At 39.3% G+C, this 19,346-nt stretch overlaps 2 protein-coding genes across 2 annotated transcripts; both read right to left on the reverse strand.

Moving 5' to 3' along the window:
• Nucleotides 1–204: 204 nt before the first annotated feature.
• Nucleotides 205–1,149, reverse strand: LOC144245729 (olfactory receptor 9A4-like). Its single transcript, XM_077781066.1, has one exon. The coding sequence runs from the start codon at nucleotides 1,147–1,149 to the stop codon at nucleotides 205–207; it is 945 nt and encodes a 314-aa protein (XP_077637192.1).
• Nucleotides 1,150–17,877: 16,728 nt separating this feature from the next.
• Nucleotides 17,878–18,822, reverse strand: LOC144245727 (olfactory receptor 9A4-like). Its single transcript, XM_077781064.1, has one exon. It carries the CDS (start codon nucleotides 18,820–18,822, stop codon nucleotides 17,878–17,880), a length of 945 nt encoding a protein of 314 aa, XP_077637190.1.
• Nucleotides 18,823–19,346: the final 524 nt, after the last annotated feature.

The following is a 19,346-nucleotide window of genomic DNA, read 5'->3' on the forward strand; positions in this document are numbered from 1 at the left end:
ATAATAATGTGATCTCCCATGTAGGAATCACCTAATTATAAACCGAAGCACTAGCCATGTCTTAAAATTCCCATGAAGAATTTTTAGAATTCCCTTGTGCATCACAAACTATTTGATGATGAAAATGATCATTTCAGGTTGAATTAGTGCTTTGAGATTCCTCAGGTCCATGATGACGAGTTCATGATTGTCCTTAGGACACAGCTAATCCTTGAGAAGCTGACAGCAGCGTTTCATGACATCTCGAAAGGCCTCTATGAATTTGTCATTCCGGAGGGTGAAGATGAATGGGTTCAGGAAGGGGGTCACCACTAAAACCATCAGTGATGCTACCCTGTTGTACTCCGCTGCCTGTGTTTGCTTGGGTTTCACATAGAGGAACAAGCAGGTACCATAGCCGATCACAACAAAGGTGAAGTGGGAGGCACACGTAGAGAAAGCTTTCCTCCGGCCAGAGGCTGAAGGGATCTTTACGATGGTGGAGATGATGTAGGTGTAGGAGATGATTGTAGGGATCAAAGAACCAACGATAATGAAAACAGCCATTAAAAAAAGGATAAACTCTGTGAAAAGGCTGTCATCACAGGATAGTTTGAGCAGTTGTCCCCGGTCACATAGAAAATGGTCTATCACATTTGATTTGCAGAAGGTAAGCTGAAACGTGGCATAGACTGGCCAGATTTGAAATAGGAACCCAAACACCCATGACACAATGACCACCCCGATGCAGGTGTTGCTGTCCATAATGATATTGTACCGCAAAGGGTTACAGACAGCCACGTAACGGTCCACAGCCATTGCTCCAATTAATACTAACTCCGACGTACCCAAAGAAAGGTACAAATATAATTGTGCAGTACATGCTTTCAAAGATATCGTCTGCATCCCAGGAAGCAGCAGCCCCAAGAGCATCAAGGGGACAGCAACGGATGTGATCAGGATCTCTAGGACAGACAAGTGGCCAAGGAAGAAATACATGGGGGACTGCAGACGTTTATCAGCACAGACAATCACAATGATGACCATGTTCCCCATGACTGTCACTGAGTAGAGAAAGAAGAAAGTGGCAAAAAGAATACTGTGTAGTTCTTTGGAGCCATGGAAGCCAAGGAGATAAAATTCAGTGGCACTAGAATAATTCTTCAGCATTTAGTCCTGTTCTCTTATTCTTTATGGAATCTAGGGAACAAAGGAGAGTTCACATGTTTCAATTTCAAAGCTCTTCCCAGGTTGAGGAAATATCATCTCTGCTCTTAGGCTCCACATCATGACCAAGTGGATACATCTTCCACTATTTGCTGTCAAGGTTGACGTTGAATGCTTTATGAAGACAATGTATATGAAAATAAACATATATATGCAAAGAAGATGACAATAGTCACTAACACCACACCCTAGACTTGAACCCACCCACCACTGTATGCACCCTTGCCTCTCAACTCGCCAGCCATCCTGCCTCCATCTCTGCTCTGACCTGCCACCCTGTCCAGTTCCTTGACCACAGTGGGTTCATTTATACCACCGACCTTTCCACCCTAAATGCCCTAAGCTGTCTTCTCTACTTCTTATGTCCACGTCCTACAAAATCCTGCCAATTCCACTCAGATATGTTTACATATTTCCTTAGTCTCCTCTGAATGTGGGCTCCATTTAGCTTATGTTCATTTAGAGTTCTCACTTTGGCTACCTTTATCATTATTTCAGCCTGTCAGTAGAGCCAGCCAGCAGGGAGGTGGGTCTACCCAGAAAACTGTCATAAGATAACAAAGCATGGAGTCTTTCTCTGACTTCTGGGGAGCTCGTTCCCTGAAGTGGATTATCCACTTTTTTCTTCCTTATTCTTATCATGAACGTCATCTCTGTCTCTCATTTCAGCGACTGAAACTTGTAGCTCTGAGATTGTTCCTTCTGCCAACAGAGGACACCAGGGAGTAGGGGTCCAGAGGAGTAAAGAGGGGGCAGAGACTTTCATCCCCAACTCCCATCTGTCCTATACAATCTCCACCCTGGCACCGGGAGACAAGAAAACAACCAACACCCTTTGCCTTTCCCATGTCTCAAATCTCTAGTTTCAGCAAGGAGATAAGACCTCCCAATGGGCAGGCTGCGTCTATTTCAAACCAGCCATAGTCTGCATCCTATAGAGAACCTTGGAGAAGTCCCCAGAGATTATCTGCTGTCTATGTCCTCCCATTTTCTCCAGAGACCTACAAATATGGAAAAGTGTCAGAAAACACCCAAATGGATCACACTGTTCTGGTCAGTAAATCTGGGCTCCTTCCCTCACCACATGCAGGTCATTGCTCAAATGTCTCCAACTCATGGGCCCTCTCCAATCATCCTCTCTAAAACAGCAAAAGCACCTCACACTTTACCCTCTTACTTGGCGGGATTTTCCTCTTATTGGCTCTCATCAATAGCTGATACTGAAGTACCTTTGTCTTTCTTGTTCATCCTCACATCTCCAGTGCCAAGAGCAGAGTCTGACACAGGGTAAGTAAGTATGTGCTCTTTTAATATTTATTCAGTAAATTTCTACACACGTGTCAGTGAATGAGCAAAGAGTATCCACCCTGATCTGCTTTTCCTCCTGTTACAAACTGGAGTCTCTCTTCACTCTTCACTAAAACATTGTCTGGTCAGTCTGTGGCCCTCTCCCTGGAGATGCCCTACACAGTGTCAAGATTACAAAAACAAGAAAAAAGGACAAATGAGAGAGCAGGGTCTTAGGTCATAGCATAGAGCTGTGTCTATCATGAGTACCAGAAAGAGCAGAATCTGCTCTCTGCTACGGAGGGAGGATTTGATTTGAGCTCCTCATTATGCAGCTCTCCCAGCCCAGTCTTCACGCTCCAGGGAAAGTGTCCTCATTTTAGACAACAATGAAGCCCAGAACCTCCCATGCGGATCCTCTTTTACTCTCTCCTTCGCAGAGGGGAGCCCCTAGCAGATACTTACCTCTAGAGAAAGAGACTGACCTGGAAAATTCTACAGCTCTCCAGGGATCAGCCCAAGCTATCTCCTGCCTGACTAGAGCAGAGCATGCTCTGTGGCCCAGGACAAGCTGCTGCTGTCCTCACTCTCAGTGCAAGATAAAACTGTCTTCACATGAGCACTTAGGGAAAAGTCCAGTAATAATAGTGCTGTGGAAGCCCTATTATTTCCTCTGTCTCTCTCTCTCTCTCTGTCTCTCTCTCTCCTTCTTTCCTTCTACTGTCTGTCCCCAAGGGGAGTTATTCACTAAAAAACTACACTTGCCAAGTTCAGAGAAACCCTGGGGATACAGTCAAGGAAAAGCCAGAGAAACTTTCCCCCTTCCCTCCTGAGGCTAATCAAGGTTTTAGAACATGGGGAACTTTTGTGTAATGACGTAAGTCATTACAAACTTGAAATCTCCTAGTCAGGAGTTTCTCAACACCCAGGCTGCCTTCCACCCAGACCTTAAGTCCTGGTAATCATCAAATAGTCTGAGCCCCAAAGAGCCAACCCCTGCTCTCTTTTGTCCCACTACCTGATTCCAATTAGCCCCGCAAGAGGCCGAGCAACCCGTGAGCAGAAAACATCGCAAATGGCTCTAAGACACTTGTCAAAAACCCAGTGGCCAAAAAATAGCTCTGCCAGAAAGTTTTCATCTTAAAGCCCGAAGAATTGCATATTATCCAGATGATTTGTGCACTCCCTCCCTCTACAAAATACTCTTATTGTAGTCACGGGGACCCTGGCAAGAGAGAAATAGAGAGGATCTGTCCTGCAAACCAAGCCAAGGATCTGCTAATACAACCCGTTCTCATCTCTGCAAGATGCATGTATTCCAGCTGTGGCTCTTCAGCCACACTTTCCCTTCTAGGACTTCAAATGCTACCAGGTCACCCTTCTGAGCTGCTTGAAGTGACAGGTTCAAGAGATTCAGAACCACCAACATAGACAACTGACCAAAAAAATTGTGTATAAAAGTGAGGATGGCTGGGGTGCTAAATAATAGCAAAATTGCATTTAAAATATTATGTTTATAGTAATCAAATATTTTCCATTTAATATCAAATTAGCATAACTCATAGTAAAAAATAAAATTGTATGCAGGGATACAAAACAGATACAAATGTTCCTCTTGCCAATGCCTGATTTTCCTGATATGTCTCCTAGAGTTAATCATTGTTAATAGTTTCTGTTGTGTCCACACAGAAATCTTCAATGCATATACAAGTTTATCTATATATGGGTTTTATTTGTTATTTTAGTAAGCCAATTGTCCTGCTCTCTTTTTGTTATATGCATATGCATGCATGCATTAATCCTTTGCATATTAGCAATAATACATCTCTCACATTTGAAGTGACTGCTGAATAAATATTCACCTTATAAAAAAAATCATTTACTTAATGAGTACCAGACTGATGAACAATGTGCCTTTTCCAGTTCTTTACCAGTAAAAATGATGCTGCACTAAATATCTTCACATGTAAGCCTGTACCTTTGTACAGTTATAACCACCTAAATTATTATATTAGATTTAATAGCTGTTATCATATTATCCTCCAAAAAGTTATATCTGTTATAATCTCTTGAAATGAGGCCCACTGAAATTTCCATTTCAGTTTTAACACCATGCAGATCCAAGAAATGATACTAACATATCAGGAGTCAGTAATTACATTGTGAAATAAGGACCCATCCCAGAGGGTGTCACCCCCATGGGAAGTGTGCAGACGGCTGCCCAGGATACCTCTGTCCCAATATGTGACTGTCAGTCTCTGAGCACCTATGTTGGGTTGTCTGATGAACAGTGGGAGGAAAGCGAAAGGTCATGGGCAAATAAGGAAATCTGAGGAAGGCAGACTCTTTCCCTCAAAAGAGTCCAATTCAGTTACTTCTCCAATTCAGTTATTCTAGATATCTCCCCCCCCCACCCCCCACAGTGTTGTTTAAGGTCACAGCAGCTCAACAGACAGTTCAGACGTAGGAAAAAATGAAAATCAGTAAAGCCCATTGGAAAAAACTTTGTCAGATTTAAAAAGGCTTTCCTTTCATTTTAGTAGAGTAGACACACCATGATACATTAACTTCAGGTGTACAACACAGTGACTCAACTTCTCTATACATTACACTATGCTCACTGCAAGTGTTGCTTTAAAGCTAAGTATACACGTCCTCTGTGATGCAGCAATTGTACTCCCAAGCATGCTCCCAAGAAAAATGAAAATATATGTCCTCAGGAAGACTTCCATTAGAATGTTCTCAGCAGTTTAATCCATTATAACAACGACACAAAACAAACATCCATCAATAAGAGAATGATAGTTATTCCTCCTCATTCACAGATTCCATATTTGTAAATTCATCTACTCGCTGAAGTTTATTTGTAACTTCAATATCAGTATTTGCAGCACTTGCAAGGTCATTTGTTTTAAGCTATACACTTTATATCTGTAGTCCTAAAATCTAGGACTTTTCCAGTTCGATTCTGTTTCATGAGAATAAAGTCTTGTCTCTTCCCCTTGTTGGGGAGGGTGGGTGGAAGGTCCATAGCGCGAACTGCCTGGGGGAATGGCTGACCCAGGGAGCTCCCAGGATGTGGCACTTCCCTTTTTAAAACTGGGACAGCCCTTGGCAAAGTGAGATAAGCAGCACCCTACCTGCGAAACAGATATTTTCCCAGCAACTCAGAAAATGCAAGGGACTTTTGGTGCCTAACTGCTGTGTATACAAATTTTTACCCAATACCCACATTTTAACTTTCAAACCTCACCCTCATCTTCCATGGTGGCTGGTTTTACCAGTTAGGTTAAGGAAATGCAATTGCTGGGGTGGGGGTAGATTGTTGTTGCTTCCCTTTGCAAAAACTTCATTTGCATTAGTCTTGTTACCTTGGAAACACTTCTCTCTGCTTCCCTTTATCAAAACTAATTTGCAAACTATCATCCATTGTACCATTTTCCCCATTCTTTTCGCCCCTGTTAATTAACTTATTTGTTTATTCTCATAATGCCTTTTAGTATAGTTGGGGGAGGGAGGGGAAATGAATGATCAGTTAGTTGATCATAAACAGAAAGTCCGGCTACTTATTTCTTCTTTTCTCTGGAACTTAGCTGTAGCATCTTAGGGAAAGGGTTAGTTATCTGCTTGTCAGTTTCCTTGATCCTCCCTGTTGCTTTATCCCCAATCTTCTGGCCCTGGATTTTCTTTTTAATTTTTATTTGTTTATTTTGAAAGGGAGAGGAAGAGAGAGGGATGGGGGAGAGAAAAAGTAGAGAGAGAATTCCAAGCAGGCTCCTCACTGTCAGTGCAGAGCCTGACATGGGGCTCAGTCTCATGAACCATGACATCGTGGCCTGAGCCAAAACCAAGAATCAGAAGCTTCACTGACTGAGCCAACCAGGTACCACTGGCCCTGGACTTATTAGGGCATTCATATAGAGTGAACATGGTCCAATTTGGACCAGAGGAGAAAGAACTAGGGATGTGCTTTGGTGAATAGAGAGGAGTACGGGTTGAAGAAAGGGCAAATTTAGGAGAGATGCCTTCTCTGAGCTCTCTCTTTGTCATGGGGAGGATGCTCGTACGAATAGCTCAGATCACAGAGCCTTGGAAAATATCCTGTTTTCTTGGTCTAGACTGATCCTGGCAAAAGGGTCAGGATTAGGAAAGTAGAAAAAAGAATAGTTATAAATAGATCCTAACTAGTGCAAGGAACCAAGCGAGGCCACTTCTGAAGTCAACACCATTAACACTATAACTAGATAAGACGCATCCCTCACAGTCTGTAACACAGATCTCAGGGAGCAGGGCTACCCTCTAATCAAGGTTGCTGGGGTTGCGCTGGAGGTGGAGAGATGGGTTACACTCCAGTGTGTGGGTACATGCATGCGTGCATACACATGAACACATATATAAACACAACTGATGGATGTCGATCTCTAGTGAACATATAGCTCTTTAATCCTTAATTAAGAGGCTTCTCCAAATGACACTAGACAGTAAGGTGGAGATTTCTCCATCTTTGAGCATGTGTGAGTGTTGGAAGTCTTCTCTAAACTAGGAAAACATTTTTCTCCACCTGAAAAGTTTCTTTGTACTGGCTCACAAGGGACTAATTAATTTCCTCACTTGAAAACTTTGTAAGGCATGAAAACAATTATCTCCTTCCTAGATGGCATTTGCCTTCATTCAGCCCCTACTAATATGTCAGGGCACAAAATCACTCAGAATTTTCTCTTCAGAGACTCTCTACTGCAACTCTCCACCCACTTAATCATGCCTCTCCTCCCATCACAAATCAACCACAGAAAGTTCTTTTTTTCCTTACTCTCCCCTTCTAAAGTGATTTAATTGTTGACTTCTGGGTTTTGGGAACTTGGTTTAGGATAAAGTAATTACATCAGCATCACCAGCATCACAGAGGAACAACTCTGTCTCAGGTTTAAATGTTTTAAATGAGGGGATGCCTGAGTGGCTCAATTGATTGGGTATCTGACTTCAACTCAGGTCATGATCTCATGGCTCATAGGTTCAAGCCCCACATCAGGCTCTGTGCTGACAGCTCAGAACCTGCAGCCTGCTTCAGATTCTGCGTCTCCCTCTCTCTCTGCCCCTCCCCTGTGCACACTGTCTCTCTTTCTCTCAAAAATGAATAAACATTTAAAAAATTTTTAATTTGTAAATGAGGTTATTTACAAAATAAAATTTATCAGGGCATTATTAGGCAAATATTTTCCTAATCTTGGGGCCTAGAGGACCCTGTGAAAGGAGTATTTAATGAAGTATTTGCCATTAATTTCTAAAGACTTTTTTCCTTGGTGACTCTTTTCCAGATCCCATTTCTGGGGATAGAGTTCTGAGAGTTAGAACCTGAGAACTCTTGACTTGATATTTGTCTTTCTCTGGCTGAACCCACTTCATTTGGCATAATATACTCTAGTTCCATCCACAAGTGCAAGATTTCATTCTTTTTGTTCACCAAGCAATATTCCATTGATTATATACACCAAATCTTCTTTATCCATTCATCACTAGATGGACATTTGGGCTCTTTCCATAATTTGGCTATTGTTGATAGGGTTGCTATAAACATTGGGGTGCATGTACTCCTTTGAATTAGCATTTTTGTATCCTCTGGATAAATACCTAGTAGGGCAATTCCTGCGTTATGGGGTAGTTCTATTTTTAAGTTTTTCTGAAATCTCCATACTGTTTTCCACAGTGGCTGCATCAGTTTGCATTCCCACCAGCAGTGCAAAAGGTTCCTTTTCTCTGCATCCTGGCCAACATCTGTTGTTTCCTACATTGCTAATTTAATCTATTCAGTATATTTTAACACTTACAACACGTTGTAATTCAGACTAAACACATTTCAATGGCTCAAAAGGTAGTGGTACATGTGGGTACAATCTTTCAAGAACAAACTCATTTTTGCCTTCTCCAAGGTCTACAACAATCTCTTCCTCCACTAAGTCAGTCAGAGAAAGACAAATATCATATGATGTCACTCATATATGGCACTTATGAAACACAACAGATGAACAGAGGGCAGGAAAAATAAGATAAAGACAGAGACGGAGGCAAACCACAAGAGATTCTTAAATACAGAGAACAAACAGAGGGTTGCTGGTGGGGTATTGGGTGGGAGGATGGACTAAATGGGCAATAGGTATTAAGGAGGGTACTTGTTGGGATGAGCACCAGGTGTTATAAATAAGTGATGAATCACTGAGTTCTACTCCTGAAATTAATACTAAAACACTTAATGTTAACTAACTTGAATTTCAATAAGTAAATTTTTAAAAAATAAAATAAAAAGAACTCTTGACTTCAGTTTTTTAATGAATTATGGAGTAGGCTATACCAAATCTTTCAGCTTCCACAATCTCATTAGGATTGGAAGAAAGGGTATCTTGAAAATTGGGAAAAAAATCTGTCCTGGTAAGATTAAGCCATAGATTCTCTGGTGTCCTTACACTTTCTCTTCACAAGGACCATGGATGTATGTAATATAATGTGAGAAACTCTGGGATGGGGTTTGCAGTGAGGCATCTAGCAGCTTGCTAGATGGAGTTCTTAGATTAGTTTCATGGCATCTCCTTTAAAATACAAAGAGCAGAGTTGATTTTTCAATTCTTTATCTGATTGACCGATGGTGAGCACAGCATGGAGACTACTTATGTGGTCTATTCACTACTCTTCTGCAACAGTAGCCTAAAATGGCTTACTGGGGTTTCATCTTGTGAATCCCATATTCTTCCTCTGCATCCTGATTAGCGATGGTATCTACTATGCTCCCTGTACAAAGTAGACGCTTTATGTTGAATAATGGCATTTTCCTACATAACAAGAATCCCATCATCACATATGAGAAAACTAACATTAATTCAGTAATATAAAATGTATAGTCCATATTGAAATTTTCCAAAATTTTCCCCAGGTATATTTATAGCTTTTTTTTTTTTAAATCAAAGAGCCTCTTAAGGTTCATTTGATTATGTTGTCTTTTTAATTTAATTGATCACATTAAACTCTGATAGTTTCTAGCTTTTTATTTTATTTTAGGTTTCTGCTGTTGTTGTTGTTTGCTTCCTCTTCTCAATATCGCTTATTTTTACAAAATATAGTCCTCCTTGAATACCCTATAATTTAGTCTTTGGTTGAGATGATTTTGACTCTTTTTTTAACTTCTTGAATTTACTTAATATTTCTTCACAATCTGTTTTCTTGTGCATTTCTGTTCTGAGAGTTTTTGAAGTTTTCTAATTTCCGGTGTTGTTTCATATTTGTAAATGCCAATGAATTGTGATTAATTCATGCTGAAAACTTATTTTACAGAAGCAACATTGCCAGTTAGAGTACAGTGATTATATATAGTTCTTTTGGTGTTTAGCCCTACAGTTTTTAATCAAAATAACATTTTCCAAACTTGCATAGGACTTGCTTAAAACTATGCTGATTTCCAGTTTCTTTGGTCCTTTTACACCAACCTCTTCAGTGAGCCCGTATCACACATTCATATCACAGTAAATTCTTTTGTCTGCATTCCATCCTGGGATCCCCTAAACTCCTGGTTGATTTTTTTTCAATTTGTATACATTATAGTTCACTTTATATGCTGTAAAGTCCTATGAGTTTCACAAATGCATCATGTACCCATCACTATAGTGCCAAACAGACTCATTCCATTGTTCCCAAAGTCCCTGTACTTCCCTAGTCAAACACTGTCCCCTTACTTATCCCCAAGAGATATGTATCCAATTATCTCTTTTCCATCCCTTTTAGTTTTTCCTTTTTGCAGAATGTCATTAGAATTGAATCATACGAAATGTAGCCTTTTGTTCTGACTTCTTTCACTTGGCAAAATGCAATTAAGATTTTTTTCATGTTATTGTGAGTCATTAGCTCATCTCTTTTTATTGCTGAATAGTATTCACATTGTATGGATGGATCATAGTTTGTTCATCTATTCACCTACTGAGAAACATTGTAGTTGTTTCCAATTATGAATAAAGTTTCTATAAACATTCGTGCACAAGATTTTGTGTGGAAGTAAATTTTCTATTCATTTTGAAAGCACAATTTCTGGGTTGTATGCTAAGTCTATCTTTATAAGAAGTTGCTAAACTGCCTTCCAAAGTGGTTGTGACATTCTGAATTTTAAGCAGCAATAAATGAGCATTTCTGATTATTTATATATCCTCTCTAGCATGTAGAAATGTCAGGTTTTTAATTTTTTTAGCTGTTCTGGTAGGTATATAGTGGTATCTCGTTGTTTTAATTTGCATTCACCTATCACAAATGGTGTTGAACATCTTTTCATACTCTTAGTTGCCATCCTTATATCTTCTCTGGGATGTATGTGTTCAGATCATTTCCCCATTTCCAGGAGCTTGTTTGTCTTCTTAGTGTTAAGTTTTAAGCATTTTATTTTGGGGGGGCACTTTGGTATCTCAGTTGGTTAAGTACCCCTTGATTTCAGCTCAGGTCATGATCTCATGGTTCCAGAGGTCAAGCACCATGTCAGGCTCTGTGCTGACAGCATGGAGCCTACTTGGGATTCTCTCTCCCTCTCTCTCTGCCCCTCATCTATTCACATTCTCTCTCTCTCTCAAAAATAAATAAATAAACTTTTAAAATAGGAGATAAATTCTTCCAACAGTCTGAGGGAGCTCAAAAGCAGATTTTTTCAAAACTTTATTTTTCAAATATGTAATCTGTATACACATATCATTTTTCATATCTGTGAGTTTTCAAATACTTCCACCAGTCTATGCCTAACCTTCTCATTCTATTCACAGTGACTTGGGCAGAGTACAAAGCTTTCAACATCGATAAAGTGTAATTTTCCATTCTCTTCTTTCATGGATGATGCTTTTGGTGTTGTATCTAAAAACTTACCACCAAACCCAAGGTCATGCAGATTTTCTCTTAGAAGTTTCATAGTTTTGCATTTACATTTAAGTAATTTTAGGTAATTTTTATGTGCACGGTATATGTTGAGGCTCATTTTACTGCATAGAGACAGCCTATTTTTCCAGCAGTATTTTTTGAAAAGATTAACATTTCTTTATTGAATTTCCTTTGAAACTTTGTCAAAAATAAGTTGTATTTGTTTAGGTCTATTTCTGGGCTCTCTATTATCGTCCACTGATCAATATCGTCTTTCCAATACTACACTGCGTTGATCAATATAACTCTATGGAAAACCTTTAAATCAGATAATATGAGTCCTCTGAGTTCTTTTTAACCATTGTTTTGGCTATTCTATTTCTTTGCATTTCCTTATAAATTGTAAATCATTTTGTCAATATCTACATAAAAGCTTGCTAGAATTTATTTGGGATTGCACTGCAACTATAGTACGAAATTAGAAAGAATTAACATCAGAACAATAGTGAGTCTTCCAATCCATACTCATGTATACCTCTCCATTTACTTGGAGCTTTTTGATATCTTTCATTGGTGATTCACAGTTTTCCACTACAGATCCTGAACATATTTTATTAGATTCATATCTAAATACTTCACTTTTTTGTTGCTATCCAAGATAGTATTATTTCTTAAATTTCAATTTTAATTTTTGTTGTTAATATGTAGGAAAACAACTGACTTTTGCATACTGATCTTGTATCCTGAGACTTTGCTAAAATCATTTATTACTTTCAAGAGGTTTTTTTTTTTTCATAGATTCTTAGAGGATTTCTACATAGACAATCATGTCATCTGTGAATAAAGACAAATTTTTCTTTTTTTACATTCCATATGCCCTTTATTTTGTTATCTCATGTAATCACACTAACTAGAATTTCCAGTACAATATTAAATGGGAGTAGTGAGATAGGACATCTGTGTCTTGTTCCCAACCTCAGCTGGGGAGAAGCATTCAGTCTATCACCACTATAGAAGATGTTAGCTGTAGGATTTTTGTTTTAATATCCTATATTGAAAGCTTTTTAATGAATGGATGCTGCATTTGTCAAAGGGTCTTTCTATGTTAACTAACATGATCGTATTTTTTCTTTTTTAATCTATTTATATGATTAATTATATTAATTGTTGAAACCTGAAACAATCATGCATCTTGGAATGAAATCTACTTGTTTTTGATACATTACCCTTTTTATGTATTGCTGGATGGGATTTGCTAATATGGCATTGAGGTTTCAGTGCCTACGTTCATAAGAGATAATGTTCTAAACTTTCGTTGTCCTGTATGGTTTTTATATTAGTGTAATGCTGCCCTCATTAAATGATTTGGGAGTATCAATGAAATTTTAATTAAAATCATCCAAAAATTTGTTCATTACATAGACACACACACACACACACACACACACACACACACACGCAAAATTATTTTAACTCATATGTAAGAGTTTGGAGATAGTCAAGAACAGCCAGATTAGTTCTGGCTGGTTGTGCAAGTCCTACTAATAGTTAAGATTTATTATAAACCTGGAAGGGGTCTGTACTATAAGTATAAACCAATCATTATATAAACAAAATAGAGAGCTCAGAAACAGATCCATGAAATAAAAGCACTCCTTATAAGATAGTGTGACATTTCAAATCAATGTGGAAAGGACTGATTTTTTTCAATAAACTGTACTGTAACAACCAGCAATCTATATGGGAATAAAACGTTAGATCTCTATTGTTTCTTATGTCTCTTCAGACTCTCTCAACCTCACTTGTTTCCTCCATCTTTTGTTCAGTCCTAACTACCACCTCCTTAGGCAAATGAGCCGCGCTCCCAGAATCCCTACTTGGAAGAAACAAGCAAACAAATTCCCTATCCCTCCCTCAATTCAAAGGACTCTTCAGAGCATAATTTCTCCAGAAAACCCGACCACAATTATCCTGTACAGCCAAGACCCATCACAAAACAGTCACCAGCATGGTATTTTTTCACACTGCATTGTTTGCCATGCTTTTCTGTCTAATTTCTTGTACTTTTGCTATATTCTAGCCTCCCAAATAAGTCTTTACAAGTTAATCCTTGCCTAAGCCTCATGATTTGTAGAGAACGCAGGTTGTCACCAACCTTTTGCCTGTCCCAAAATTAATAATCATTTGTTTAAAAAATATAAATGTCTAACTCCAAAAATAAACATATACAAGATTAGAACGTATACGAGATTTTTTTCAATTATTTTTTATTCAAGTGTAATTAGCATACGGTGTTACATTATTTTCAGGTATACAATATGATTAAAGAATTCTACAGTTTTCAGTGCTTATCATGGTGAGTGTCCTCTTAATCCCCTTTGTCTATTTCACCCATCCCCCTATCCACCTCCCCTCTGGTTACCAACAGTTCGTTCTCTATTTTGGAGGATGCTTTTCTGTTTGTCTCTTTTTTTAATTTTTCATTTGTTTTTTTTTTCTTAAATTTCACATATGAGTGAAATCACCTGGTATTTGTCTTTCTCTGACTTGTTTCACTTAGCGTCATACTCTCTAGCTCCATCCACATTGTTGCAAATGGCAAGATTCCATTCTTTTTGTGGCTGAGTAATATTCTACTATATATAACCACATCCTCCTTAGCCATTCATCTATCAGTGAACTTGGACTGCTTCCATATCTTGACTATTGTAAATACTGCTGCAATGAACACAGGGATGAGTATATCTTTTCAAAATAGTGCTTTCATTTCCTTCGAGTAAATACCCAGTCGTAAAATTACTGGATCATATGGTAATTCTATTTTTATTTTTTTGAGGAATTTCCATACTTATTTCCACAGTGGCTGCACCACAGAAGGCCTCTTTAATAATTTGATTTTAATATAAAACATGAAAGACCACACTGAACATATATATAGCTTAATAAATTATGAGGTAAACCCCCTTGTAAACCACCACCCAGGTCAAGAAAAAGAGATTTGATAGCAATGCCAGAAGCCTGTCCATTGTCCCATTCTAACTGCAATCCTCACATCCTCAAAAGTGACTACAATGTAGACCTTGTAGTAATCACTTCCTTGCATTTCTTAATGCTTTTATCATGCCAGTTTGAAGTGTTACACACCATAGCTTAGTATTCTACATTTTTTTCATTTCAATCTGTAGATTCTCTCTACAGCTCTTTAATTTTCTTCCAATCTCTTTGTTGAAGAATCAGCGTTTTTGTTTTTTGTGTTTTTTTATTGTAGAGTTCCCCACAGTCCACATTATGGTAACTCCATCTTCATGGCAGAGTTAAACATGTCTTTCTGTTCTCTACATATCTTTCTGTAACTTAGTAGCTGGTTTCAGAGCCTTGATCAGGCTTGGGTCTGATAAATAATGAGTGTAATCTTTTGAAGCTGGCTGCTTTTTAAACACCATTATGAACTCATGGACTTAAATATATTTGATAGATTTCCAATGGTTACAACCATTATATTTTTTTGAAGTATACATTCTCTCTTCTTTGGCCAATAGAAGTCTCCTCCAGTCAGCTCCTGATACCTTTTCACATCACCCTAGTCATCTTTGATACTCATTATGATAAGATATTCCAAGCTTGTCTTATTGATTTCTTGCCCAGACCTGGAAAGAGTCATTTCTCCAAGAAGTCCTATTACTTATCTTGGGAAATAGTATTGCAAGAATGTAATCTGCACCTAGTGACATATAAAATGAGCCAATTTATATAAAATGAGTCCATCCTGATATATACAATTTACATACAAGACCCTAGAGGCTTTACCCTACCTCTTCTATATTATTTTTAGAACTAGAATATTACATAATTATTCATCACCTTTATCTTACATTATACACACAACGCTCCTAGAATAATACTACTAATACTATCTCCACCACTATCATTACTGAAAACTGTTTAAAAAAATACTTTGCATATGCTCTTTCCATTCTTCTCCTATTTTAAAAATGGTTGTCCTATATCTACATTGTCAGAGTCAATAGCTATTACAAGAGACTGTTGTTAAAGTCCTTTGAATGGAAAAGCACTTTTAAAGCAATATACACACATACAAATCACAGAAAAAATTACATTTGACAAAAACAAAGTTAACACTTCTGCATGACAATATTTCAAGAAAAAAATGAAAAGATAAAATCGAGATTCACAAAAGGTATTTCCAACATACGCATTAGATAACAAGAGGTCTATATCCACAATATTTAAAGATGATCTCTATATCCCTACAAAAGTAGCCGAGGACTCAAGATAAGATGGGGCACCTGGCTGGCTCAGTCGGTTAAGTGTCCGACTTCAGCTCAGGTCATGATCTCACGGTTCATGGGTTCAAGCCCCGTGTCGGACTCTGTGCTGACAGCTAGCTCAGAGCCTGGAGCCTGTTTCAGATTCTGTGTCTCCCTTTATCTCTGACCCTCCCCTGCTCATGCTGCCTCTCTCTCTCTCTCTCTCTCTCTCTCTTTCTCAGAAATAAATAAAACATGGTAAAAATTTTAAGAACAAAAAATGAAAAATATGAAGCTCTGTTGCTCCATCCCAATTATTCTCCAACTTGCTTTACTCAGCCCTACGGAAACCTTACAGAGTGTCCAGACTTACTGAAGATTCTTCTGCCAAACTATCTTCTCTGCTACAGTGAGGTATTTGTAGAAACAAGCAACTGTTTTTGGCAATTAGATGCAGGATGATTACTTCTATGTTTGACTTAGTAAGGCATATCATGATGTGGAGTTCAGAACCATGTAAAGACCTCAGTCCCAGCACTACTCAGTCCCCCCTCTCCCTGCTACCCCCCCAACCACCAGCCTCCTGTGCTCCCTTCCCAAGCTTCATTCCATGCAAATAATAATATAACATGTATTTTACTTTTGTCTTACAAATAGTTAAGAAACTAAATGTAATGTTCTGCTCTTTGCCTTCCTTACCCAACAGTGTATCTTGGAGATCTTTCTCTTAATGTTAAAGAAAACTTCTTCATTGTTCTTATAGCTGCAAAATATCTGATAGTCTGGAAGTTTCATAAATTCTTTAAGTAGTCACCTTTTGATAATACATTTGGATGACCAATACCCTATTTGTGTACTTACAAATAGTGACACAGAGAAAAAAATCAGCAAACCAGTGTCATATGATACAGAAATATTAGCTGAAATACTAGGGTGACAGGAAAGGGCCAGGGATGGCACAATATTGGAACTGCAAAGTGGATGAGGAGGCTCTTTGCAGAGCTGGAACACAGCTTGGCACACTTGGTCCTTGTGAGGGCAGAGGAAGAAGGGAACCTAGAAATGTAGCTGAGAGAGAAGGGAGACGGAATGCCCTCTGTCAGGATTGGCCAATGTGAGGACTACGGGGAGAAGTAACCTGGGGCTGCCTTTTCTCTGCCCTCCATGCACTCCTGCTTCAGCCCAGGGACACAGCAAGGTCAGCTTGCCCTTGTCACTTCAGGTCCCAGAACTCAGCCCATTGCCCTCCCACATTTGGGGCTGGTGTAACCATGAGACTCATGCCAGATGAGAAAATGCCTCTTTCCAAGGCCCTTCCTCCTCACCCTGAGAAAGTACAACAATTAGAGATGTTCCTGAATCAACACACATCTGGCCCTGAGGTTGGGGAGGAGTCAGGACTGTGGAATGAGTTCACTCTCACAACTAACTGCCAGTTGAGAAAATCTACAGGAAGGTATGTGCATACCTGTTAGACCTTGGGGCAAGAATCTCAAGAAAAGGTAGGACCTGAGGCTGGATTTGAAGCCACTCACATAAGAAACAGAGGGTGCTTTAGGCAGTGAGAAAATCATGAAAGCAGAAGAAAACATATGGGAAGATGACTCCATCACCCAGAATCAAACACCTGGGTCAGCGGCCATGGAGTGAAGTATACTTTTCCTTGCTTTGCCCATTCAAAAGCTGAGTGTTCTTTAAGAAAACAAACAAACAAACAAAAAAAAACCACATCACATAGGGGCACCTGGGTGGCTCAGTCGGTTAAGCATCTGACTTTGGTTCAGGTCATGATCTCATGGTTCGTGGGTTCGAGCCCCGTGTCAGGCTCTGTACTGACAGCGGGCTCAGAGCCTGGAGCCTGTTTCAGATTCTGTGTCTCCCTCTCTCTCTGACCCTCCCCTGCTCACACTGTCTCTCTCTCTCTCATTCAGAAATAAATAAAACATTTTGAAAAATGTTTAAAAAAATCACACATATTTTGTACATTTACACTTGTTAAATTTATATTTTAGTTGTATTATAACTACAGAAGAGTGTATAACCATATCTATCCAGTTAAAAAATAATGTGATATCCTATGTAGGAATCATCTAATTATAAAACTGGAGCAATAGCCATGTCTTAAAATGCCCTTGTAGATCACAAACTATTTGATGATGAAAATGATCATTTCAGGTTGAATTAGTGCTTTGAGATTCCTCAGGTCCATGATGACGAGTTCATGATTGTCCTTAGGACACAGCTAATCCTTGAGAAGCTGACAGCAGCGTTTCATGACATCTCGAAAGGCCTCTATGAATTTGTCATTCCGGAGGGTGAAGATGAATGGGTTCAGGAAGGGGGTCACCACTAAAACCATCAGTGATGCTACCCTGTTGTACTCCGCTGCCTGTGTTTGCTTGGGTTTCACATAGAGGAACAAGCAGCTGCCACAGCCGATCACAACAAAGGTGAAGTGAGAGGCACACGTAGAGAAGGCTTTCCTCCGGCCAGAGGCTGAAGGGATCTTTACGATGGTGGAGATGATGTAGGTGTAGGAGATGATTGTAGGGATCAAAGCACCAATGATAATGAAAACAGCCATTAAAAAAAGGATAAACTGTGTGAAACGGCTGTCATCACAGGATAGTTTAAACAATTGCCCTCGGTCACATAGAAAATGGTCTATCACATTTGATTTGCAGAAGGTAAGCTGAAACGTGGCATAGACTGGCCAGATTTGAAATAGGAACCCAAACACCCAAGACACAATGACCACCCCGATGCAGGTGTGGCTGTTCATAATGATGTTGTACCTCAAAGGGTTACAGACAGCCACGTAACGGTCCACAGCCATTGCTGCCATTAATATAAATTCTGAGGTACCCAAAGAAAGGTACAAATATAATTGTGCAGTACATGCTTTCAAGGATATTGTCTGCATCCCAGGAAGCAGCAACCCCCAGAGCATCAAGGGGACAGCAGTGGATATAATCAAGATTTCTAGGACAGAGAGGTGGCCAAGGAAGAAATACATGGGGGACTGTAGACGTTTATCAACACAGACAATCACAATGATAAGCATGTTCCCCATGACTGTCACTGAGTAGAAGAAGAAGAAGGTAGCAAGTAGGATAAGGTGTAATTCTGGGGAGCCAGGGAAGCCTAAGAGATAGAATTCAGTGGCACTAGAGTGATTCCCCAACATTTAGTCTTGAGAGGCCGTTCCTTGTGAAATCTAGATAGTAAAAAAGAGATCACACTGCTTCTGATCCCAAAATAAAAACAGTTTCAGGTAAAGAAAATACTCCCCTCCTCTTCAGACTCCAAAACATGACTAGGAAGGGCTCATGTTCTACTGTTCCCTCTACATGATCAGGATTAATCTTTTTTAAAGAACAATCATGATATATGAAGAAAATTAAATCTAGCCAGGAAGATGACCCAGTTAACAATGGCGTACCATAGGCAAGCCAGCCAGCCAGCCCCCTGCACAGTGTGTACCACCTGCACCTCTCATTCCATGGGTTTTCCTGCCTTCCACTGTGCTGTAAATAGGCACTGAGTCTGCTTCCCTGACCAGTGTGTTCCTTTTTACCACTAACTCATTTCCATCATGAATGTCCTAAACTTTGTGGTCCACCAAATATATTCTGTCTTCTGAGTCCTGCTCTAGACTATAGGAAAGTCTTTATGTTCAATCCTACCCAGAGCAGATATGTGTTTATTTTG

Source organism: Crocuta crocuta, unplaced genomic scaffold, assembly GCF_008692635.1.
Source record: "Crocuta crocuta isolate KB4526 unplaced genomic scaffold, BGI_CrCroc_1.0 scaffold228, whole genome shotgun sequence".
Classification (NCBI taxonomy): domain Eukaryota; kingdom Metazoa; phylum Chordata; class Mammalia; order Carnivora; family Hyaenidae; genus Crocuta; species Crocuta crocuta.

Excerpts from the sequence above, each read along its gene's own strand:
- LOC144245727 (XM_077781064.1), bottom strand. The coding sequence starts at position 18,822 with ATGTTGGGGAATCACTCTAGTGCCACTGAATTCTATCTCTTAGGCTTC.
- LOC144245729 (XM_077781066.1), bottom strand. The coding sequence starts at position 1,149 with ATGCTGAAGAATTATTCTAGTGCCACTGAATTTTATCTCCTTGGCTTC.